The sequence below is a fragment of the Heterocephalus glaber genome, unplaced genomic scaffold, assembly GCF_053883595.1.
Source record: "Heterocephalus glaber isolate CG9 unplaced genomic scaffold, H.glaber_assembly_v1.0 deba00001729, whole genome shotgun sequence".
Lineage (NCBI taxonomy): Eukaryota > Metazoa > Chordata > Mammalia > Rodentia > Bathyergidae > Heterocephalus > Heterocephalus glaber.
In genome coordinates, this window is record NW_028258440.1 from 11911856 (window position 1) to 11935959 (window position 24104).

A 24104-nucleotide genomic window follows, 5' to 3' on the forward strand; every position below is an offset into this window, starting at 1 on the left:
CTGGGGGTGGCATTTTCCCGGTTTTAAAGGAAAGCGAGGGCGGGGACTGTGGAGGGCGCGGCCAGTGTTTAGTCACTTCGCGAAGGGGCTCACGGGTCTCAGTAACCTCCTTAGTGGCCGGGTCTTGGGCTTCCGCAGGCTGTGGGAGAAAGTGGGGCGGGAAATCAAAAACCGAACTCGCAGCTCCCGGCATTCCCCGTGGGCGGTGCTCCCCTTTGACCTCTTGCTCGCGTGCTACACATCCGGGCCTCTGTTACTAGTGAGGGGAAGATGGCGGCCGCGACTGTGGCCGTCCCCGCTGAGTGGATAAAGAACTGGGAGAAATCAGGGAGAGGCGAATTGTGAGTGTTCGGGCCAAAGGCAGGCGCTCGGGCTGGCCGGTCCAGGGCACCGGCAGCACTCAACTGTGGTGGGAGGCTGGGGGGGGGGTGTGCCCCCTCCCCCACCCGGGCGGCGGGCGTGGAGGGTTGGCTGGTAGTTTTGAACTCAGGGAGGTTCGGTCCTGTTAACCAGGTTGACCACCTTTTCCCGTCCGCCCTCCTTGAAATCCCAGTTGCTTGCAGTAGCCTGGCTTCCTTTTGCCTTTTAGCAGAACTCCCGTTTCGTCCCTGTGGGTCTCCGCGCTCCTGCTGGATCTCTTTTTGTCCCCTTCTTTGGTTGCGCTCACTTGGCTCCTTTCTCTTTATGGATCTGCGCCGGGTCGATTCGGACTTTCCATCGCTCTCTGTCCCATTTCTTCACTGTGCACCCGTTCGATTCCGCAGTTTGGAGCTTGGCACCCACCTCCTTTGCCCCAAGTCTGAGGAGGGCAAACCGTCCTGGGCTCTTTCCCCTACTCTCCGCCCCCCGCCGGGAAGCCGGGAGCGTCGCTGAGATCCCTGCTTGGCACCTTTCCTCCTCCCGGGGACCGGTGTTTTGGACTGGCCCGGCCTTGCGTAGCGCCGCGGGTCGAGGGGAAGTGTGGTAGGGATTGCCGCTTTCCCCGAAGATCTACTGGCATTATTTTTTATTTTTACTTATTTTTTCCTTGTCTTTTCACCTTAGAGCTATTTTGGGTTGGAGTTAACTTTCGTCACCAAATGTTTCCTGAGCCCCATTTTGTCCTGGGACTATAACTAGTTTGGCAACTCTCCAAGCTTCTTGAGAACCTAGGGTAACACGTTTCCATTAGTCATAAAACTTACTCCTCCTCCCTGCCCCAGTGTAATACGGAACAGCAATTTGCCATACCCGCGGTTTCTTCACCCCGAATTTCAGCGCTCCATTCCCCTTTTCCGGAAAAAAAAAAGTCGGTTAAACAACAAAAAAACTGATTTAAAAACATAATTTGGTTGTAATTTCCTTCTTTGAATAGCTTTGGGAGCTAAAGCTGAATCCCGCTTGAGATCGACTCTTGTTAAAAGTCATTTTGATCCTCTCTTCCGCATTTCACCCTTTCAGTAGCCAGTTTACAGTTGCTAGTTGGAAAGATAATATGCATCGTTGTCACTTTGTTACTTGAAGTGCTTGAAACTCGTTGCCTGATCTTGCTTAGTATTGCCACTCTGTATAGCTTCTCTCCCCCTGCCTGGCACTGTTTTGAGAAACTTAACAGTGTGAGCTCTAGAATTGGATTGTGTGACTAAGCGGCTGTGTTGGCCACTTAACTAGCTGAGTGACCTTGGGTAAGTTCTTTAACCACTTTGTTACCCCTTGAGTAAATTGGAAGCAATAAGTACTCTACTGAAAGGATTGTTGTGAAGACTAATGCCTGTAAAGCACTTGGCTTATATAAGTGCTCAAGTCATAGCTTTTAAAAGTAATATTATTACAGCCTTTAGAATATTTAAACTTCTCAGGACAGCGCTTGCACTTAAAGTCTGTACTCCTCAGGTTAGCAATTAATTGTTCTGACTCTTTCATGTGTATTTACTCTTGTACACTAATGAATTGAGAGGCCCTTGAAGAATAGGAACTGTCTCATTTCTTTTGATTCTCACCTTCTTCCAGCATGTGCTTATAAGTGCTTAACCAACAGGTTTGATACACATTCATTTTTAACCGTTGGGAACATTTTTCAAATCCTTGTATGTGCTGCTTAATGAATAGCTGTCAAGGTTTCTTCTATGCAGGAAGGCTGGATGGGAAGTAAGCCAATCAAGATCATTATCTTTCTCTTAGTGTAAACTCCCCCAAACTGGTAAACCAGTTTATTATTTTGTTTACTTTTAAAGTCAACTTATTTAGGGGTTGTCATTTTGGTAGGTTGCTCAGCTTCCTCCTTCCATCTCCAGTTTTTTTTTTTTTTTTTGGAACTGGGGATCGAGCTCGGGACCTTGTGCTTTCTAGGCAGGCACGTGAACCACTGAGCTAAATCCCTGGCCCCTCCAGTTTTTTTTTTTTTTTTTTTTTTTTTAGGTACACCCTCGGCCCAAGCTTCTGTTTTTGACAGTTACTATTATTGCTTCCACCTTAGAATGACAGGTATTCGAGCTAGTAGGTGAAATTCTGCTTGGCTTCTGACTGGCAGTGGCTGAGTGGTTGGAGAAAAACTAAGTGATGTAAGTGGTCCAAATAACTAGTTAAAAATACTTTCCTTTATGGATATTTACATGATTTGTGCTACCTGTCTTAGTTCCTGTGTTAGAAGAGCTACTTAAAGACTCTTATTAGTACTTATAGATGTATGTAGTTATTGCATGGCTTGTGGAATGTGGTTTGAATTATAGTAGATCCAAATTAGTATAGCCAGTTTTATAATTCTGTTATATAAAGATAATTTAAAATTATATGGCAATACAATATTTTTAAAATAGTCAAACACATCACTCTCCAGTACTTCACTTTTATTTATTTGATCTCTTTTCCTTCTATGAAAACTTTATTGCATATAGCCTAACTTGGGAGGTTTTGTACCTTGCTAAAGATAGATGTTAGCATTTTGTTGGACAGAACAAATGGTTTTGTTAATATATTACAAAAAATCCTTTCCTTTGTAAACGGAGTGTCTGAAATATAAACGGGCAACAGGAAATAAATAAAACCAAAGGTAGAGTGCCACCAAATTATTAGTGAATCCATTTGGAGATTTGGCTTTTGGAATATGACTTGTTTTTTTAACCCCTGTACTGGGGATAGAACTCGAGACCTTGCACTTGGCCAGGCATGTGCAGCGCCACTGAGCTACATCCCTGGCCTGGAATACGACTCGTATTTAAAATTGTAACTTACGTGGCTTTTTCCTTTTTAAAAAGAAATTAGCAGCTGAGTTTTAATGACAGAAAATTGTCTTAAAAAACGTAAGATATATTTTGTGAGCTTGTGAGTTCATTTCTTGTCTGTCATTTCTTGCCAGCAGCATAAGTCTGTTCTGGGAGTGGTGGTCAGCTTCAGTGTCACCATGTTAAAAACAACATGAAATGTATGGGTCATTTTATAACTTTCAAAGAAGGCAAATTCTTAATTGTGACCCATTGAAACCAACTTCTACTAAAGAGAAGGTCTTGGCTTTGGGAAGTAAGTTTTGTTAGGTAATTAAGCAGAAAAGTAAAATTGCATTTTGTCTGTGAGAATGGTCCATCCATCGCATACTTAGCTACCCTATAATGATCAGTGATATTGTTTTTAATGTTAAATTATAGAACTCCTAAAATGATCTTTTATCAGAAGGGCAAACGAGAACTGACAAAGTATAAATAAAAATGTTCTTTCCAGTAATTAGAAATTTCACATCTGAATACAAACTTTGAAATTTTATACAGATGTAAGATATGGATTAGTCACCTTAATTTTGGAATTTAAGTGTTAGTTACTTGATTGTTTCATGTTATCCGTAGGACTTGCCCACGATTTAGGCAATACGCTTGCATGTACTGTTATATCCAGTGGAGAATTTTTAGTAGAAATCATTAACACAGCTTAGTATTTCTTTGTCACAGCTTGATCTAATTCTGAAATAATTTGTTGAGTATCATCTATTTTTTGAAGAATTTCTTTTTCTTTAAAAATTTACCTATCGAAATTAGAAATTTTGTTAGATTTTGCCTTTTTGATTATTGGTAGCTAATAAAATGTTTTGGAATTTAATTGCCAAATGTTTTGGTTGCCATTCTTCTGCTGCTGCTCCTAAATAATTTTAGACATTCCAGAACTTATCTCAGTACATTTGGATCTTCAATAAATGTCTGATCTGAATTTCTTGGAAAGAAGTAAGAGAGGAGATAGAAATTTTGGTCTTGGTGGTTGAGTTTTTTCCCCAAAAGTTGCTCTAAGTTGCAGCTGAAACTTTTCCAGGCTATTGCTTTCTTTGTTTAAAAAAATTTCATAATGCTTAAATGTTAAGGTAGAATAAGAGCTATTCATATATTTGTGCTTTTTCGTACTGTACATAGACGAACTTCTGTTAATTTGTGTTTTTAAAAAAACATTTTTTTTCTTCATAAATGCATGTTTCTAAAAATTATTTTGTCTCATTATTCTTTTTTGTGGTCTGTGTCTTTGTTCTAACACTGGTAATTGAAGTAGCACTTTGGTTAACAACATATATAACCTTTTCTGTTTTGTTTTTAAGAATTAAGTGAGGCATAGATGAACGTTAACTGCTTATAGGTGAAGCCAGATGAATGTGAGCATAGCATGCATAATCAAGGTTAGGGTTGTGGTTTTTTTTTTTTTTTAGGCTTGTGTTTTGTTTCCTTTTATTGGGAAACGGGGGAGCAAATAAGGTGTAAAGCTAAATATCCATGTTAATTCTGAAGTCCTTGGCAGAATGTAAGACATTTTATTCAGTTTTCCACAGATCTTTGATGGAAAGTAAATTCTGTCCTTATTCTCAAGGATCCAACACAGCATCTCCACAGTAGCTCAAGTCTGTTTTAGGAGTAGTGGTAAACTCAAAATTTGTTTTTTTTTTTTTTTTTTTTTTGAGACAGGGTTGTGGTGTATATTTCAGGCTGGCCTCATACTCATGGTGATCCTCCTGCCTCCTGCCACAGTCTTCTTCTGAGTGTTGGGATTACAAGCATCATACCCAGCCTTTGGCTGTTATTAAGGGACTAAAATGATAATTAGAATTTGGACCAAGACAGGAAATTTTGTTATTTTTTAAAGACATATTAAAATGGGCAACTGTGGGAGATTGTTTTGTCTCCCACTTCAATAATTTAGATTAGCTTACAGATAGATGTATAGTAAGACAAGTGGAGTGTTCCAAAACAGTTATTTTATTTATTTATTTTGGTACCGGAGATTGAACTCGGGACCTTGCACTTATGAGGCAGGCAGCGGAACCACTGAGCTAAGTCCCTGGCCCTGATTTCTTTAAAGACACTGCTGTTCTTAGTGGATTGCTTATGGAGAAGAGAACAGATAAATTTATATTACTTATTTGGGGAAATTCTTTTTACTTTTCTCTCATAACTAAGAAATACATCTTTTATAGTAGTGAAATGAGTATGTTATAGAAGTGAATTGCTTGAATTTATAACCCATTAATGATTTTGTACACAATTTGAACAAATCTTTGCGATATTAATAGCTCATGAAGATATTATCATCTGCATCCTAAAGAATATGTTTGTGTCCTAGTGACTGACAGTATAGAATCATATTTCAATTACTTTAAATTTTTGTAATGGTCACTAACATTAGGTAAGAGTTTGGAACACTGATGCAGCCCTTGATCCCCCAACCATTGGAAAGCTTATTGAACGAGATGTGCATTTATTGTTAAAATAAGCAGAGCACAAAGCTATTGAAAATGTGAGGAAGCAAATGCATTTGCATAAAAGGAATTTTTTAAAAAATTAAACTTTCAATAAGAAGGAATATTTGACCTTGGATTTTAGTAGCTGGAGCACAAAGGGAAAGATGAGATACTGTACTTGATTTTGTTAATGTTCTCTCAAAGACATGACACTTTCTGCAATTTTAAAAGGAATTGAACCTATAGGGACCATGGGGGTGGGGAGGAATTGTTTTAATCCTTCATAGTAAAGATCGAAGCAGTTTTGATACTCCTTATATATACTTACTCTCAATAAAAGAGCTAAATGGCAGGCTTTTTTTTTTTTTTGCTTACCGTCTCTAATGGCAGTCTGAAGCAAATGTTATGTCTGTTGCCTGCTAGAAGGAAGATTGATTTTGTTCTATATTCTAGATAAGCTTGTGGTAGGTTTAACATTTTATGAAATTAGAAACTTAACTAGTGTTTTTAACCCCTTAAAAGGACTTCCCCAGGAAAGTGGTTGAAAGTGCTTGGGATCAAACTTAATTTTATTGCTTATAAGGTGCTCTCTGAAAGATTGGTGTTTTTTTTACACCCCCCCCCCCTTACTGGCAGTTGAACTCAGGACCTTGCACTTGCGGTGCAAGTGTGACTCCACTGAAAAATTGTTTTTTAAAGTAGGTTATTTTAAATGGACACAGCAATTGTACATATTTGTGGGTACATTGTAACATTTTAGTACATGTATACAATGTGTAATGATCAGATCAGAGTAATTGGCATATATATCACCTTAGACTTCTATTATTTTGTGCTAAGAACATTCAAAATCCTCTTTACTAGCGGTTGAATTTTTTTTTTCATTTGGAAAATGGTTAAAAACTTAAAACAACAAACTTTTCAAATGTGTGAGGATTTAAAATTGCTTCCTAGGGGGCCGGGGATTTAGCTCAGTGGCACCTCTCCTGCCTCAAGTGTAAGGTCCTAAGTTCGATCCCTGGTACCAAAAAAAAATATGGTTGGTTCTTGTTGATAAAATTGCTTCCCGGTGGCCTTTGGGGAGGGGGGTGAGACAGGGTGTCACTCTAAGGTTGGCCTTGAACTCACTATGTAGCCTAGGCTAGCCTCGAACTCTAGGTGATCCTCCTGCCTCAGCCTCCCGGGTACTGGGATTACAGGCCTGCACCACCATGCCCAGCCCCCAGTCCCCCAGTAGCCTTTTTATTCTTTGGTTTTCAAAATAATTTTGTAAGACCTGCAAGTGAATTGTTAACCAGAAAAAGTTTATTCTATTAACATCCTTATCCTGCTCATCCTGATGATGGAGTGTTAAAATAATCAAATGACACAGAGGTGAGCTGCAAGAATATGGGTAATCTGCAAAGCATATAAACTTTCTGTGGATGATGGTAATGTGGGATCATGTTTGGCCTCAGATATGATTTATAAGGAGATTCTGTAAGTCTTAAAATTGTTTCATGGACTAGAAATAGGATAGCTAGATATAAAAGTAAGAAACTTGTGTATGCATTCATTTTTTTTTAAAGCCTTGTGCAGCATGTAGGAAGAATTTTTTTCTAAATCATGAAATTTAAGAAAAATAGAAAATGCATAAAACCTAATGTAGAGCATAAAGTATTGCTGTAAATGCACACACGCTTAACCCTCAGGTCAAGGCAACATTACCCTCCCTGATCAAAGCCTTCCCACCTCCTTTGTGGTAACCATTATCTTGGTACTTAAGATTTTCTTCTTCCTTTTATCTCTTTACAGTTTTACTAATAAGTTTGTTTTTGAACTTCATACAAATGTAATGTATTCTATTGTGTCTGGTTGCTTTTGCTCAACAATTATGTCTTTAGGCTCCATCTGTGCTTTTTTTTTTTTTTGGTACTGGGGATCAAACTCAGGACCTTGCACCTGTGAGGCAGGCAGGGACACTGCTGAGCTAAATCCCAGGCCTTCCATCCATGTTGTAGTTCATTTGTTTTCTAGTTGCATGATGTTCCATTATAAAACTATGTACTTTATTTCTTATGCTATTGATGAGCATTTAAAAATATTTTCAGCCATTAACAGTGCCAATAGAAACTTTCTTATATAACTGACTTGTATACAAGCCAAGTTTTGAGTATACACTCAAGTGTAGGTGTGCTGGTTTATAGATTACACTTAATTAACTTCAGCTGTATTAGTGCCATACTATTTCTTTATGTGGTCCTATCAACAGTGAGTTGACCTTTCACATCTTCATTAACATTTGATACTTTCAAACTTGAACATTTTTGTTAATATGATATGTATGTGATAGTATTTTATTGTGGCTTATATTTTCATTAAGCTTGTTATTGGTTGTGGGAGACTGGAGGAGAATTGAGGCCTAATTGGCCTCCTCTGTGAGCACAAAAGAGCAAGACTGCACTCAGGGTTGATGGCATATTGCCAGTTCTAGGGAAAAGTTAGGACAGCTGAGATTAAGTTGTTTACCTGATCATGGACTAATGGATATTGGAAAGCAGATGAATCTTATGTTACTTTGATTGCCTGTAGAGTGTTTGGGTGAAGAAAGGTAAGATGAGCCAGTCGCTGGGGGCTCTTCTGCCTGCTGGAGGCAAGAGCCCTCTGGCTACCTACATGTGGGATTGACTTCTGTGTCTCTGTTCTTCATCCTTGTTTGTCCATGAGTCAAGGAGAACAAAGCAGGTCTAGATCCCCCACAAGTGGCACCTGGGAGGGGAAAGCTCGGAGGAGTGGGCTGGCTCCCCACAGGTGGCACCTGGAGCAGGAGGAACGTGAGACCAGCAGCAAAGCCCGGCTCCGTGGGTTGGCTACAGTTGGTTCCCGAACAGGGACTTGGGACCTGGAGTCAGCTGCAACTAGTCATTTGGAGTTGTTTTCTTTGTCTGAAGGGCCTCTTCATATCACTTGCCTATAATTCTATTGAGTTGTTTTTGTTTTTTTCCTTTTATGTTTTAGGAGTTCCTTATATAGGCTGTATTTGAGCCCTTTGTGGGTTACACTGTATATGTTGTAATTGTTTTTTTCTTATTCTTTGGCTTGCATAACCACTCATAATGGTGACTTTGGATGAATAGAAATTTTTCATTTTAGTAGTCAGATTTATCCATCATTTGCTTTATGATTAATGCCTTTTTGTGTTTAAGCAGTCTTTCCTGACTCCAAGTTGAATGAAGCTATCTTTCTATAATGTTCTGGAAACTTAATTACTTTTTCATTTTTGAGTCTCATACCTGGTAGTGATTTTTGTGGTGAGGTAGGGGTTGCAGCATGTTGTTGAGGTTGAAGTGTAAAGAAAATTTAGTCTCACATAGATATAAGTGCAGTGGTACCTCAGTTTATGAATTCTTTTGTTTGCAAACAATTTGGTTCACAACAGAAGCGTTTGGCAAAATTTTGTTTTTGTTTGCAAACTCTGCATTGGGTGACAGACATGACCATGGCCAGCTTTCCAACACAAACACAAACATGGCCATTTTTTCCAAAATTGTAGAACAAATTCAGTTTGTGAACTGAGGTACCATTGTAGTTGGCAAGGGGAAGAGAGTTTTGTTAGCCTTTTTGGGTGACTGTGTATATTCTTTGATGTCATGTCAAAATTCTGTCAAGTGACAGTTTGTTCCTTCATCCTTTCTCCCTCCTACCTTCCTGAAAAGTTGTCAATATGTTGTCCAGGCTGGTCTAAAACTTTTGGATTCAAATGACCCACATTCTCCCACCCCTGGTGGCAGTTTTTTTTCTTTCTTTCCCTCCCTCCCTTTCTTCCTTCCCTTTCTTCTTCCAAGTCATGGGGATTGATTGAATCAAAGGAGCAGTGAGCTATACCCACATCCCTTAAAAAAATTTTTTTTTGAAGCAGCTCACTAAGTTGCCCCTACTGGCCTTGAACTTGGGATCGTTCTGCCTCAGCCTCCTGAGTAGCTGGGATTACTGGTGTGTACCATCACAGCCCAGCTCCCCAGTGACAATTTCTTGATAGTTTGTTTTAACATGAAATTTGAAACCACATCAGTGAACTTTTTGTACTTTATTAAATTAAGGTCCATTTGTTTCTGTTGTACTTGGAGTAGATCTTTTACCGGTGCATTATTTTGCATTGTCATGTATTGGTCAATTGGAAAATTTTGGTTCAATAAATTATATAGCTCTTTCAAACACAGTATTAATACACTTCTTTGTATAATATCAAAAATACATTCTTTACTATCATCACTGAGCTTATCAGGAAAGTCATTATGAATTAGGAAGTAGGCAGTCAGTTCTATAGTGGTATTAACAAGTTTTCCAAAATTCTAGTTTTGTTTGAAAGCTTAAATTTGTCATTGGCAATAAATACTGTTTTCTGTGAAGTGACAGACTCACTTTGTTCACTTTTGAGAAAATGGCTTGTGAGAGATCTAAGTCTGAATAAAACCATAGTTTGATTTTCAGTAATTCTTTTAAGTAAAAAATGATGTTCCATTAAAAACAAGACAGTTCAGCTTACAATTCATACAATTGCAGAAATGCCTCATCTGTAGACAACCATAGTATTTTGATGTGTGGCAGAAATTCTTTATGTAGGTTTTTCATTTTATCACATAGATTATTAAAAAGACATTTTAAAAAAGACATGTACTTTGGGTTCTTTTTTTTTTTTCTTTTTAGATTCTAGGGGTCAAACCTAGGGCCTCAAACATGCTAGGCAAGTATTTTGCCACTGGGCTATACCACCAGGATTAATAAAATTAATAACAGCTCTTTTTTGGTGGTGGATTTTTGAAAAGTGGTCTATTAGATAAAATCTGACTTGCATTCAGTTCTGGGGGTGGGGGGTGACCGAGATTGTAGGGTTGGGTTTTTCATCTCATGTCTATCAGGCGCCCAAGTCAGGATGCAGGTAAAATCTGAACTAGAGAGAGCTAGGAAGCAAGATCTAGTGGTACTAGATTAAAAGCCAACAAGTACAGGGCCCAGAGTGGAGATTTCCCTGAGGAGGAAGAAAGGCAGAGGAGAGGAGAGGAGAGGAGAGGGGAGGGAGAACAACTCACTGCAGTCACTTCACCATGCCCCTGATGCTGTGAATTCAAGGCCTCAAGGCCTCAAGCATGCTCAGCATACAAGACTACCACTGAACTGTACCTCCAGCCAAAAGCACATAACATGAGATCTACCTTATCCTTATGTGATCCATACAATTTCTTAACTATAAGCACATCATGGTGTATGAGATCTCTAGATCTTTTTTTATAGCCATTAAATGGTAACTTCTGTTTCTCTTTCCCCCAGCCCTTGGTAATCATCATTCTGCTTTTTGCTTCTATCTGTTTGACTGTACAGTAGATACTTTGTATAAGTAGAATCCTGCAATGTTTGTCATTCTGTGACTAGTTTAGTTTCCTTCAAGGCTGTCTTCAAGGTTCATCCATGTTATAACACCTGACAGGGTTTCCTTTCTTATGGCTGAATATTAATCCATTGCATAATATATGTACATACATTTTCTTTAACCATTCTTCTGTTGATGATATGTTTTTACCCTCTTGGTTGTTGTGAATAATGCTGCAGTGAACATGGGAGTGGAGATCCCTGTTTGAGATCCCAATTTCAATTCTTTTGGATAAACACCCGGAAGTGGGATTACTGGAACATATAGTGGTTCTTTTTTTAATTTTTTTTTTTGAGAGTCTCGCTGTGTAGTTCAGCCTGGTCTTGAACTTACTATGCAGCCCAGGCTGGCCTCGAACTCATGGCAATTCTCCTGCCTCAGTCTCCTGAGTGCTGGGATTGCAGGCATGTACTACCATGCCCGGCCTTTAAAAAAATTTTGAGTAACCTTAATGGTGTTTTCTGTAGTGGCTATTATCATTTTACATTACCAACAGTGTACAGGAGTTCCAGTTTTTCTACATTCTTCCTAATACTTATTTTGTTTTTGTTTTTTTTGTAAAATAATGGATGTTTGTTTGTTTTTTGGTACCGGGGATTGAACTCATGTTCTCGCGCTTGCACAGCAGGCAGCGAAACCACTGAGCTAAATCCCCGGCCCTAAAATAATGGTCTTTTAATTGTCATATCTATTTAAGTCCTTTGCTCAATTTTTGGTCAAGTATTTTTTTCCTATCAAGTTGTTGGAGTTCATTATATAGTATTTTAGATAGTTACTCTTTGTCAGATACAGTTGAGCATTCCCAATAGATGATTAATAAGGATACAGGAATTGAACAAAACTGTGTAACAAATGAACCTAACAGATATATACAGAACATTCCACTCAACAGAAGAATTCACATTCTTCTCCAGCATACACAAAACTTTCTAGGACAGATCCCATGTTAGGTCACCAAAAAAAAATTTTTTTTACCAAAATTTAAGAAGATTGAAATTCTACGAATTATCTTTTCCAACCACAATGGAATAAAACTAGGTATCAGCCAATACCAGAAGGAAAACTGGAAAATTCACAGTTGTGTGAAAATTAAATGACACACTCAAAAAGGGTTAAAGAAACAAAAAATTAGAAATACCTTGGGACAACTGAAAATACAACAAAGTAGTACCAAGCTGTAAATGGCTACACATTAAAAAGGATCTCAGGGGCTGGGGATGTAGCTCAGTGATAAGAGCTCTTTCCCAGCACATACAAGGCACTAGATTTTTATCTCCAGCACTGCAAAGCAAACAAAAAGCAAAAACCCAATAAACATTAAGAAAAACCCTTAACTCAGAACTTCAAGAAACATCAGGTGCAATAGTGCACACCTGTAATCCCAGCTACTCGGGAGCCTGAGGTAGGAGGATTGCAAGTTTGAGGCCAGGCTGGGCAGTTTACTTAGTGACAGCCTATCTCAAAAGTCACATTTGAAAAGGGCTGGGAAAGCTGCAGGTTATAGTGCACACCTGTAATACCAGTGCTCTTGGACACCAAGGCAGCAGAATGGCAAGTTTGAGCCCAATCTGGGAAATTTAGCAAGACCCTGTCTCTCACACCTGCCCCCCCCCAAACATAAGAGAAACAAAAAGGGATCTGGGCGTAGTGGTATACACCTATGTATACCTACTGTACTTGGGAGGCTGAGGCAGGAGGGTCGCAAGATTTAGGCCAGCCTGGGCAACTTAATGAGATAGATCCTGTCTCAAGAAGGTTGGAGGTAGTTAAGCGCTAGAGCACCCCTTTGTTTGATTCCAAGTATGGGAGGCGCGAGGGGGTGGGGGGGGAGGATTAAGGAACTAGAAGTACAAACTAAGCCCAAAGTTAACAGAAGTAAGGAAATAAAATTAGACCAGAAATAAACTGAGAAGAGAAAAAAAACCCAGAAAGGCAGGTTATTAAAATTTCCTGTATTGTTTTGCTGTCTTTTCAGTTCTGTCCGTGTTTGCCTCATATGTTTGTCCATGTTGTCCTGTTATGTAGTTGTGTTTGTATATTTATAATTATTGTATTTTTCTGGGGAGTTGACTAATATCTTTGTGTAAAATCTAAAGTAAGTTTCTTGTAGACAGAATGTTGTTGAATTTTATATTTTGAAAAATCCACTTAGCTACCCTATATCTTTTGAATGTGGATTTATACCCATTTATGTTTAAGATAATAATTGATAGGAAATACTCTTGGTTTGATTTTCTGTCATATAGCTCTTTTTTTTTTTTCCCAAATAAGCAGGATCTCACTTTGTCCAGGCTGGGCTTGAACTCATGATGATCTTCCTGCTTCAGCCTCTCAAGGGCTGGGATTACAGGTGTGGGGGACCACAACCAGCCCTTTTGCCCTTGTTTCCTTTCTTGGCTGTCTTCCTTTGTATCTGCTTAATTTTCTTTCTACTGACATTTGATTGCCTTCTCATTTTCTTTTGTAGGTATTTTCTTTGTGGTTACCATGGGGCTTACATAAAACATCTTGGATCTATAACTTATATACTGTGTTAAATTACATACAGAAACTTCATACTTTTCCCTTTCCCCCAGCCACATGTTACTCATGTTACAAATCACATATTTTTGTGTATCTGTTAACATTTTTAAGGATACTTTGTCTTCTATACTAGCTACATTTGTAGGCACTACATTTGTCTATATATTTGCCTTTACCAGTGAGGTTTATATTTTCAAAGGCTTTCATGTTTAGTGCTTTTTCTTGGTTTTTTTTTTTGTTGTTGTTGTTTGCTTGTTTATTTTGAGATAGGGTCTTGCTATGTAGTTCAGGCTGGCTTTCAACTCACTGTATAGCCTAGGCTGGCCTCGAACTCTCAGCGATCCCCGCCCCGCTTCAGCTTCCCAAGTACTAGGATTACAGTCTTGTGTCACCATGCCCCGCTTGAAATAATATAAATAAATAAATATATATACATATATATTTTTTAAAGCAAATATGATATGCATGGTTGGCAGATATTTTTCTCTCAGTATTTTTTTTTTTTTGGTACCAGGGACCGAACTTGGGACTTGCTCTTGCAAGGCAGGTGGCAGCACCACTGAGCTAAATCCCCGGCCCACTCTCAGTATTTTTAAAACATCTTCCCACTTTTCCCTGTAGGATTACAGTATTGCTGAGAAATCCACTGTTAGTTTTACAGTTTCCCTTGTACATGATATATTACTTTTCTCATGCTGTTATTAATATTCTCCCCTTTCAGACTCTTTGGAGATCACCAGGATCTTTGACTTTGACAATTTGATGATGATGTGTCTTGGTGTGGAATTTTTAGGGTTTGTTGTATATGAGATGTTTTGAGCTTGAATCTGGATTTCTATATCCTTCTCCAGATTTGGGCAGTTTTTTTATAGCAAACATTTATTGGTACATTTTAGGCATACATCATGATGGCACTTATCATAGGGAATTTGCACCTGTACATGATACATTCCCTCTTTTTTCCCCCTCCCCCCTCCCTGGAAACCTCCTCCCCTCCCTATGTACAAAAGCTTTGTTTCCATTTTTTCCCTTCTGTTTTCGCTTTTTTTTCTTGTCCATCCCTCCCTTTCTCCCCCATTCCCCTTCCCATTTGAACATTTTCTTTGGGAAGTTTTAGACTGTTACTTTTTAAGCTTTCTGACTTCACCCTCTCCCATTTTTCTGAAATTCCCATAATGCATATATTGGTCCACTTGATGGTATTCCAGAAGTCACTTAGGCTTTCTTCACTTTTTTATGGTTTTTCTCTTTTGCTTCTCTGATTGGATGATTTAAAATGATCTTTGAGTTTGTAGATGCTTTCTTCTGCCTTATAGAGTCTACTGTTGAACTACTCTAGTGTAATTTTCAGTTCTGTTATTACACTCAGGTCTAAAATTTCTCTCTTTTTTTTTATATTTTCTGTCCGTGTTGAAAAATTGTCATTTTGTTCATGCATCATTTTCCTGAGCTTGTTGAACATTTTTATGATTATTTTGAATATTTTTGTCGGGTAATTCACATACCCCTGTTTCTTTAGGATTGGTTTCTTGAGATTTATTTTGGTCCTTTGATTGGCAGTGTCCTGTTTCTTCACATTCTTTATAACTTTGTATTGGTACCTGCACATTTGAAAAATTATCTTTCCTAGTCCTTATGGACTAGGTTTATATAAGTAGAGACCTTCCTTCACCAGTCAGCCCAGTTAGAGAATCCTGGAAACATCTCAAACCTTTTCTGTGGATATTTTTTTCTTTGGACTTGTGCTCATGGCCTATAGTAAGAGCCCCCCCGCCCCCCAAGTTTGTAACTTCTTGCTCTCTGGTGTTCTGCTAAATCACAGGTCCTCTGAAGTAGTAGCTTGCCATCCTGCTCATTTTTGTTCTCAGCAGCCTCCAAATACCTTGAGTATGCCAGATTCTGTCAGTACCATGAGTCAGTCTGATCAGAAACTAGTCTGCTCTCAAGCAGTACCCCCAAAGTGGAATTTTGGATGCATTATCTACTCTTCTGTTTCTTCCCCAAGCGAGAGGCAGATGAGCTGTATTATCCTTTGTCTGTTGTGCTGTGGGTCCTCTGGGACAGTAGCATGATTCCTGGCTGTTTTTTTTTTTACTAGTCACCCTCCGGCATCCAGATTATGACAGATCCCATCTGTGTTCCAAGACTGGCAAGACAGAAACCAATCTCTTGGTCTGCCCATCACCAGGAAGAATCAGGAACATTGTCTTCTGTTTTCCTCCCTAGGAAGAATTCAGATGCTGGGAGTTTTTGCTTGATCGATTGATCACATGGCATTGTGCTAGGGAGCGGGACTATGGTAGGACATTCTGAATTTTCCTGCTGGAATTAAAGTGTCTGGTTTTACATTTGCCTTGGGTACAGGAGTCTCTCAACTGGTGTTTGGATTTCACATAAAGGGAATTGTTTTGTGTGTTGTTGAATTGATTTTTTTTTTAAAGAGGGAGGAAGATTTGAGAGTTACATTCTCACTGCTATCACTCCCATGAAAGACATTCTATGCTGGCTTTTGTGAGTGGTTGTGAAGAACACAGTGAATTAGTTTGGTGACATCTTAAGTGAGACTGGCTATTTTTTTTTTTTTGAGTTTTTGGTTATGAAGGATTTAGTGACATTTTGGTGCTACTGCCTTGGTACGTGCCAAGCTTACTCTTCATTGTTTTAGATTATTACATGTGTCTATATAGAAAAAAGGAAAATGATGTCTTGGTATTAATGTAGTTTTGACCTTGCTTATCTCCAAAGAGTCTCAAATGGCTTGTTGAAGCACACGCTCAGAACTGCCTTTTTATTGAATTAAAGAAATTTCTATTATTTGTCTGAGTCTTTCTTTAATTAAAAATAATGAATAGTGTTTTTGTCAAGTGCTTTTTTTTTTTTGGTGGTGCTAAGGATGGAACCCAGGGCTTCCTTCATGCTAGGTAAGTGTTCTACCACTGAGCATGTCAAATGCTTTTTATGCATCTGTTGAACTATTATGTGATTTTATTTATTTGTTGCCCTGGGGATTGAATTCAAGGACTTGTGCATGTAAAGCATCCACTCTCACTGAGCTATATCTCCAGCCCCATCACGTGTTTAAAAAATGTAAATTACTTTGAACAACCCTTGTGTGTTTGTGATTAAACCCAATTTAGTCTTAATGTATTTCAATATTTTTATCTATATATTTAATACTATATATTTAATACTATAACTATTACAAGATGTTATTATTAATTCATTTAGAATAACCCATATATTTATCACTTTTTTCCATGGTATTAGAGATCGAACCCAGGGGCACTCTACTACTGAGTTGCACCTGTATCTCTTTTTAAATTGTTTTTTTTTGAGACAGGGTCTCACTAAATTGCCCAGTCTCACTTCAAACTTGTCATCTTCCTGAGTCAGCCTCCTTTGTAGCTGGGCTTATAGGCGTGTGCTACTGTGCTTGCCTTCCTCATCATTTCTTGTAACTCTAAGGTTCTACCTGGGATCATTGTTAATCCTGCTTAAATGTCTTTAGGATTCGGGGTATAGCATAGTGATATGATAGAGTGCCTACCATGTATTTGGTCCTGGGTTTGGTCTCCAGCAAAACACACACACACACACACTCTGTAAGTATTAATTTTTTGGTAAGTAAACTCTGTTTTTGTTTACTGAAGGTTTTTTTTTTTGTTTGAGACTGGATCTCACTATGTATCCCAGCCTAGCCTTGAAATTTCACTATATAGTCCCCAGCTGGCCTTAGACTTGCAGCAGTCCTCTGCCTCAGCCTCCCAAGTGCTGAGATTACAGGCATGCACCAACATGCCCCGCCTGAAGTTCAGTCTTCATTTTGCCTTTCTTAGAACAGTTTATTTTTAGGTACCAAACTCACCTTGACAGATATTTTGTTTCAGCACCTGAGTGTATTTCTTCGGGGATTCTGGCAGTGTTTTTTTTTTTTGAAGTCATCTAGAACTTGTTTTTTTTTTTTCAGGCAGTTGAAAAATTTTGTCTTTGGGTTTCTGTGGCTTAGCTATGCTGTGCTCAGTTGTGAATTTTGTTTCAGTTCTAGAAAACTGAATTCTTGACTATTCAGATATTGCTTTTGCCTTAATCTTTTCTTTCTGGAATTCTAGTTAAGTATTTTTTTTCCATTATATCGTGTACATATCTAAATTAATCTAAGCTGGATATGGTGGTGTATGTCAGTGATCCCAGTGCTCAGGGGAGGTTGAGGCAGGAGGATTGAGAGTTGGACTTCAGCCTAGGCAATTCAGTGACTTAGTGAAACCCCTTCTCAAAAAAAAAAAAAAGGATGTAGCTCATTATGAAGACCTTGGGTTCAATGTCTAGTGCTACCACAAAAAATTAAATTATCAAAATAACAAGTATATTTTTAAATTTTCAATTTTTTAAAAAAGCTATTATTGGAAATAAAACTTAGGAGAAAGTAGAACAGCTCCACTGAAAATCTTCAACTGGCTTCAACAGTTACCAATTCTTGGACAACCTTGTTTTATCCATAATTCCATCCATTTTCCTATTTTTGTGTTTTATTTTGTAGCAAATAGCATTTAATCTGTAAGTAAACATTCTCTGTCATCTCTCCATCCCTCCTCCCGCATACCCTTCACAGGCACTGATAACCACAATTTTACTCTATATTTCTAGGGGACCATGTTTTTAGCTTCCTCATATAAGTGATGATATGTAGTATGTATCTTTCTGTGCCTTATTTCACTTAACATAATATCCTCCAGTTCCATCTATGTTCCTTTGTGATAGAATTTCATTTTTATGGCTGAATATTATCTATCTTATCTATAGCTCATTGTCTTGTTTTGTGATGCTGGGGATTTAACCCAGGGCCTTGAATGTGCTAGGAGTTTGCTCTATCATAGAGCTAAACCTTCAGAATCTACCTACCTCATTTTCTTTATCCATTTGTCCATAAATGGACACCTTTTTTGATTTCATACTGGCTATTGTGAATAGCCAGTGATTCACTTTTGTGACTCACAAAAATGTAGATAACCCTTCCACATACTAATCTTAACTTTCTTTAGGGTAGTATATTTGTTCATCAGGATTAGGAGGCACCTAAGTAGTCTTCTTTTGTGATGTGAACAGCCATTGACAGATGGTGGGATTTTTGATATATTAGGGATCTTAAAATGGTCATGTTTTAATTCTGTGATTATCTTTTTATTGGCTAAACTAGTTCAATATGGAGACACTTTTTATCTCCTATTGAGTAGAAATAGTTTGTTTATGAAGGGCAGAATAAATACTTGATTTTAAAAAAAGTTATTTGCCAGTTTTCAGAATAATGAATTGATTCACGAGCATCCTCCAGTTTTGGCCCACTATTTTGAGGTTTGTTTTGTCATTACGAACTAACACATTTAAACATATCTGGTTCATTTATATATATATTTTTCACTGATATAACTTCGTCTGTAAGAATCATCTAGTGGTAGGGTTGGAAATTGATACAGATTTTTTTCTGTTTTATTCTAGTTTGCATTTATGCCGGCTTCTCAGTGAAAATAAAAGCCATGATAGTTCAACTTACAGAGGTAAGATTTTAAGAGTAGCACATATAGAATTTTTGGCTAAAATTAGTAATTATACTGCCACTTTGCTTTCATTATCATAGATGAAAACCAAAAATATGAGCTCATATAAAGCATGAATATATTACAGTAAGGATTAAAACTTTTGTTATAGTAAGACTATATATCTTGTATACTGATGTTATTTGACTTGCTTGACTTTTATAATTGGGACTGTTGTATATTTAAATTTCAGCAGTTACCTGTACTAATCATAAATGTAAAAGCATGGATAGAAAACTGTTTTGATATGGTTTGCACCAGAAAATTTCCACAAATTGAGTTTAGTGTTTCTACTGAAGCTGGTTATGTTTAGATGGTATCTGGGGATCTTGTTAAAGGCAGTTGTCATGGAAAACATTAAAAGCGAAGGAGATGTTTACTCTGTATTGCAAATATGATTTATTAAGAAAAATGTTACATAATTAAACAGTAGATTTTAAAAGATTTTATTATTTAACATTCATTAAAGTAAGTTATAGATTTGGCAGAGGGGAAAAATAAAAGCAATGTGTCTATTAAGTTTAAAGCATTTTCTTTCTTTTTTTTCAATACTGGATATTGAACCCTGGGCCTTTGTGCTGAACTGCATCACTGGCCCTTTGTTTTTGTTTTTTGGTTTTTTTTGGTACCGGGGATCGAACTCACGTCCTTGTGCTTGCACAGCAGGCGGCGAAACCACTGAGCCAAAGCCCCGGCCCCGCTTGGTATTTTTTTAATTTTGAGATGATGTCTTGCTAAATTGCCTAGGCTGAACTCGAGTTTGTGCTTCTCTTGCTTCAACTTCACAGAGAGCTGGGGTTATAGATTGTACCACCACGCCCAGCAAACATTTTTTTATGTAGCTTTTGTTGAGGGTAAAACTTTTTTTTCAATAGGAAAAAAAGGTTTTCATAATCAATATTCTATTTTAAGCTAAAAATCAATACATAAAATATATTTAAATTATGCTGGTGTAAACATCCTATAGAACAGAATGTTTTTTATAGATATGAATATTTGTTTTATCAAAAATAAATACCTTAATATGAGAGGATATACTTTTTAAAGAACATGTGGATGCTTGAGTGGAATCTAATTTTTTAATAAGTAAATGAAAGGGCTAGTTTTGTTCTTTTTTAATTGAGATATGTTTTAAGACTTAACATCCCTAGGATGCCACCTCCAAAATTACTAACTTGTTTAGTCTGCTTATAAAATTGTATAAACAAGGGCTGATGGTGTATTGCACAGCAAGCATAAGGCCCTGGGTTTTATTCCTAGCATCTTCTCCCCAAATTGTACAATGACTTATAAAGACTTTTGAGATTGACAGATAACTTGTTTTGTTTGATTGTAAGAAAGTATAAAACTATTCCCTCATAGAAACATTTGGATACTTAATTTTCTTTTTGCTTCCCTGTGTTTAAAATCACTTTTAAACTTTTCACTTAACTTTTATTTTTTTTAATTTGAAAGCTTATATGGATAAGAGTGTACTTTAAAAAATACTACAAAATGCATGTAACACAGCCTTTTCTCTCAGACTGTATGGATTTTAAATAACTGGTTTATTTTAATGGTTTTGATTTGCATATAAAACCAAAAATAGTCCTTTTTGGTTTTTTCACATATAAAACTAAAAACAGTAAGCATGGTCTCACTGGCTGAATTGTCTGTATTATCCTTCTCTTACTCCTGCTTGCTCCTTCCACACATACACACTTCGGCTGTTGTCAACGAGCAGTCAGGCTTTGGTCTGAGGACCCATTTGGTAGTCCATGTAAGAAACTAAATAGCATTCCTTCGAATCTCCTTGGTTCTGTCTTGGGGATTGAGTTTGAATAATGTTCCTTTTGACTTTTCCCTTTTGTCCTTCCCTTGAATTAATTTCATTTCAGGCAGGCAGTTTCTCTTGCACACTGCTTGTCCCTTTAATAAGGCATTCCTTCCTCTCATCAGTAAAACAACATTGTGATGATAGCTGATAAACATGAGTAGTACTAGTGATATTAGACATTATCAAAAACTGGTGTCTTCATCATTCAAACCCCTCAAAGAACTAAGAATCTCTAGAAGTCCCCTTTTAAAACTACTCCTTCTAAAATGTTAACATTAAGATAGACTTTTCATTAGATTTTTTGTGTATAATTACAAGGGTTGTAAGTTTCCCTCCCCATTGTAAATGTAAAGTTTTTCAACTCCAGGATACATTTTATAGGCTTCTGTGGGCCCTGGCTGGTAGTCTTGAAGCACCACTTACTGCCTATGTGGATAAAATACAATAGGATTTCTTAACCACTTTAAGTAGGCATTTAGAAAACTTGTGACAGGGACTGTCTTTGCTACTTTTTGGATTACAGTGAATATTTTTATATTACATTAGTATCAGCAAAATGACCCAGGCTGTGTGTTGTCTATTTTAATCTTCTGTGATTAAGATTAGAATTCCCTGAGCCCTAGTTGAGCACTAGAGAACATACTCTCACCTACATGTAGTTTATGAATGGCCGTTTTATCTTTAAAAATTTAAAAATTCTTAGTTGTCTGGACAATTTTAAATAAGCATTACCTGTTGTAAGGCATTAATGGAAATGGGAAACATGGACTTGATCTCATATTTCTACCAACACAGAGACATTTTTCTTTTGTTTTTATTACTTTATAATCATGATGAACACAGTTGTGAAAAGGGCACATACATATATGTAACTATGCATTCTTTATAAAGAATTGGGATAATCTGGCTATATTTCTTTAGCAGTTGATTCAATGGATAAATTTATTTTATTGAAAAGTAGTATTTTCATTGACTAAAAAGAGATTGATAGACATTTTGATTTCTATTGTGTTCCTGTTTTGAGACTGGTATTCATACCTGGTGAGGAGATTTTTAAATATTTCATCTTCACTAGCTATTTTGCCATGAAAAAATGTGATTTCCCTCAAAAGTGGATGATAAAGAGATTTTATATATTTAGTGAGTTTAGAGCTGCTTGTTTTCCTACTTTTTGGGGTTGGAAAGAAGTTTTCAGGTATGGATTAAAGAAAAAGATAGCCAGAAGGTAGTCACTCAACTCCTAGCTTCCCACTCTAAAAACAAAAGGTTTTTCTTCAGGAAACAAGGCTATGATAATTAATAATGAATGTGGCTACTTGTGGGTGACACTTCTCATATCTTGCAATTTTTGTGCGCATATAGTTATATATTTTTGTTTGAGTTTTGATAGAAATTGATTTAGACTTAGGGAGTAATTTTTTTCTGACAATAGTCCATGGATAAAACTCAGAATTGCTTATTCTCTGAACCGTTCCTTAGCTGTTTTTATTATAGCCCTGACATTGAACTAAGTATAATCTGCATAATATGTAGAAAAATCTACGAAGTTGGCTAGTGAGGAAAATGGTTTCATTTATATGTACTTGCTGGAGTTCTATGTGCTCATTGAAAATAAGTATAGCGACTTTAGTAACATGAAAAATGCTTTAAAACTGTTGTGAGTTCATAAAGTAAATTATGTGCATAGTGAAGGTTAAATACATGAAATCTGTAGACATAAAACTATTCTTGTGAAGGGAATGCTTAACCACTAGGAATGTTACAGTATGGTTAACTTTTTCTAAACCTACTAATGTTGTGTTTTGTAACAGTGAAAGAATAAATTGCTAGATAAAAGCCTTAGAAGTATATTTCCCTTATTATTGATGTTTATAAAAATTCTGGGAAGTAGGAAATACATTTTCCCCTAGGCAGTTTGCCTTTCATGTTCAGGAAACTATGTCTTTACATTATATCTTTTGTGTTTAACAGATTTCCAGCAAGCTCTCTATGAATTGTCATATCATGTCATTAAAGGAAATTTAAAGCACGAACAGGCATCAAATGTTCTTAATGACATTAGTGTAAGTACTGTATAAATGTAGTTACTTAGTAACTTAGTAAGTGTTGCAACTCTTGTGGCTTTGATACAAAGATCCTTTAAGTATGTATCGTATACTTCATTTCATTGAAAATTATAGTAGTGGATGTCTTAAGGCAATATTAGTAAGTCATTTTTAATAGATAGCAATAAAGATATTTTAATTTTTCTCATTGAATAAGCAGAACATGTTAGGTAAGGTGAGCGAGCAAACAAAAAGGTGTACTATAATGAAATCAAGGTATCTTTATTTAAAATTGAAGATTAAATTATTTTAAATTGGTTACATTTGGTAATTGGTTACATAAAGCTCTAACATTTGTTTCCAGTTTTAATCTGCTTGCTGTTTCTTTTAGAAAATATTAACTAGATTTTTAAAAACCTTTAAGTGATTAATTCTAGTTCACTCTTTCATTTATTGGAGAATGTAGAGTAAGCCTATATACTTTTCATAGTGGTTTGGTATTTGAATTGGAAAATGGGATGTCAGCTTGTGAGGGTATTTTAAAGCAATAGTTAAGCTTGAGGTTTTACAAGTGGTATGCTACTCTGTAATTATTAGGCTGGGTTTTAGACTTGTGTAAATGAAATTATCCAGTTCAGAACAGCTTTTATGATAAGTATTATTGCAGTGGGATCTGGGACTTCTAAATGTCAGTATAAATTTCCCTGTTGTGTTGCTTTAAGCTTTTTTCTCTCCCTCCACTCCCTCCCTCCCTTCTTTCTTTGTGGTGCTGGGGAGGAACCCAGAGCCTCGAATATGCAAGGGAAGTGCTTTGCTACTGAACTGTATCCCCTAGCCCTTCTGTACCCTTTTTCTATTAGAAGTAATCTCTTTTGTATGATTTTTGTGTTTTTCCAGCATAGTCTAAAGGAAATTCTAAGTTTAGCTGTTGTGATCTTCTCCCCCAAATTGGGGTCCATTTGAGCAGGAGGGATTCAATATGAGTTTGTCTTTATCCCTAAACTGTCTCTAGCAGATAACAACAGCACTAGTTCATGTT

The 24104-nt window shown here is 37.1% G+C and overlaps 1 protein-coding gene across 9 annotated transcripts in view; it reads left to right on the plus strand.

The window, feature by feature from the left end:
- Positions 1–244: 244 nt before the first annotated feature.
- Positions 245–24104, plus strand: part of Thoc2 (THO complex subunit 2) — a 110932-nt gene continuing 87072 nt past the window's right edge. For 6 of the 9 annotated variants that reach the window (XM_021240529.2, XM_087199823.1, XM_087199826.1 and 3 more), the window contains exons 1-3: positions 245–341; positions 19107–19165; positions 22992–23083. In XM_021240529.2, the coding sequence (XP_021096188.2) occupies positions 271–341; positions 19107–19165; positions 22992–23083 (222 nt within the window). In that variant the 5' untranslated portion in view covers positions 245–270. Of the gene's footprint in view, positions 342–15711; positions 15913–16505; positions 16535–19106; positions 19166–22991; positions 23084–24104 lie in introns of all 9 variants that reach the window. The other 3 variants (XM_087199824.1, XM_087199825.1, XM_021240534.2) reach the window with 3 other exon arrangements.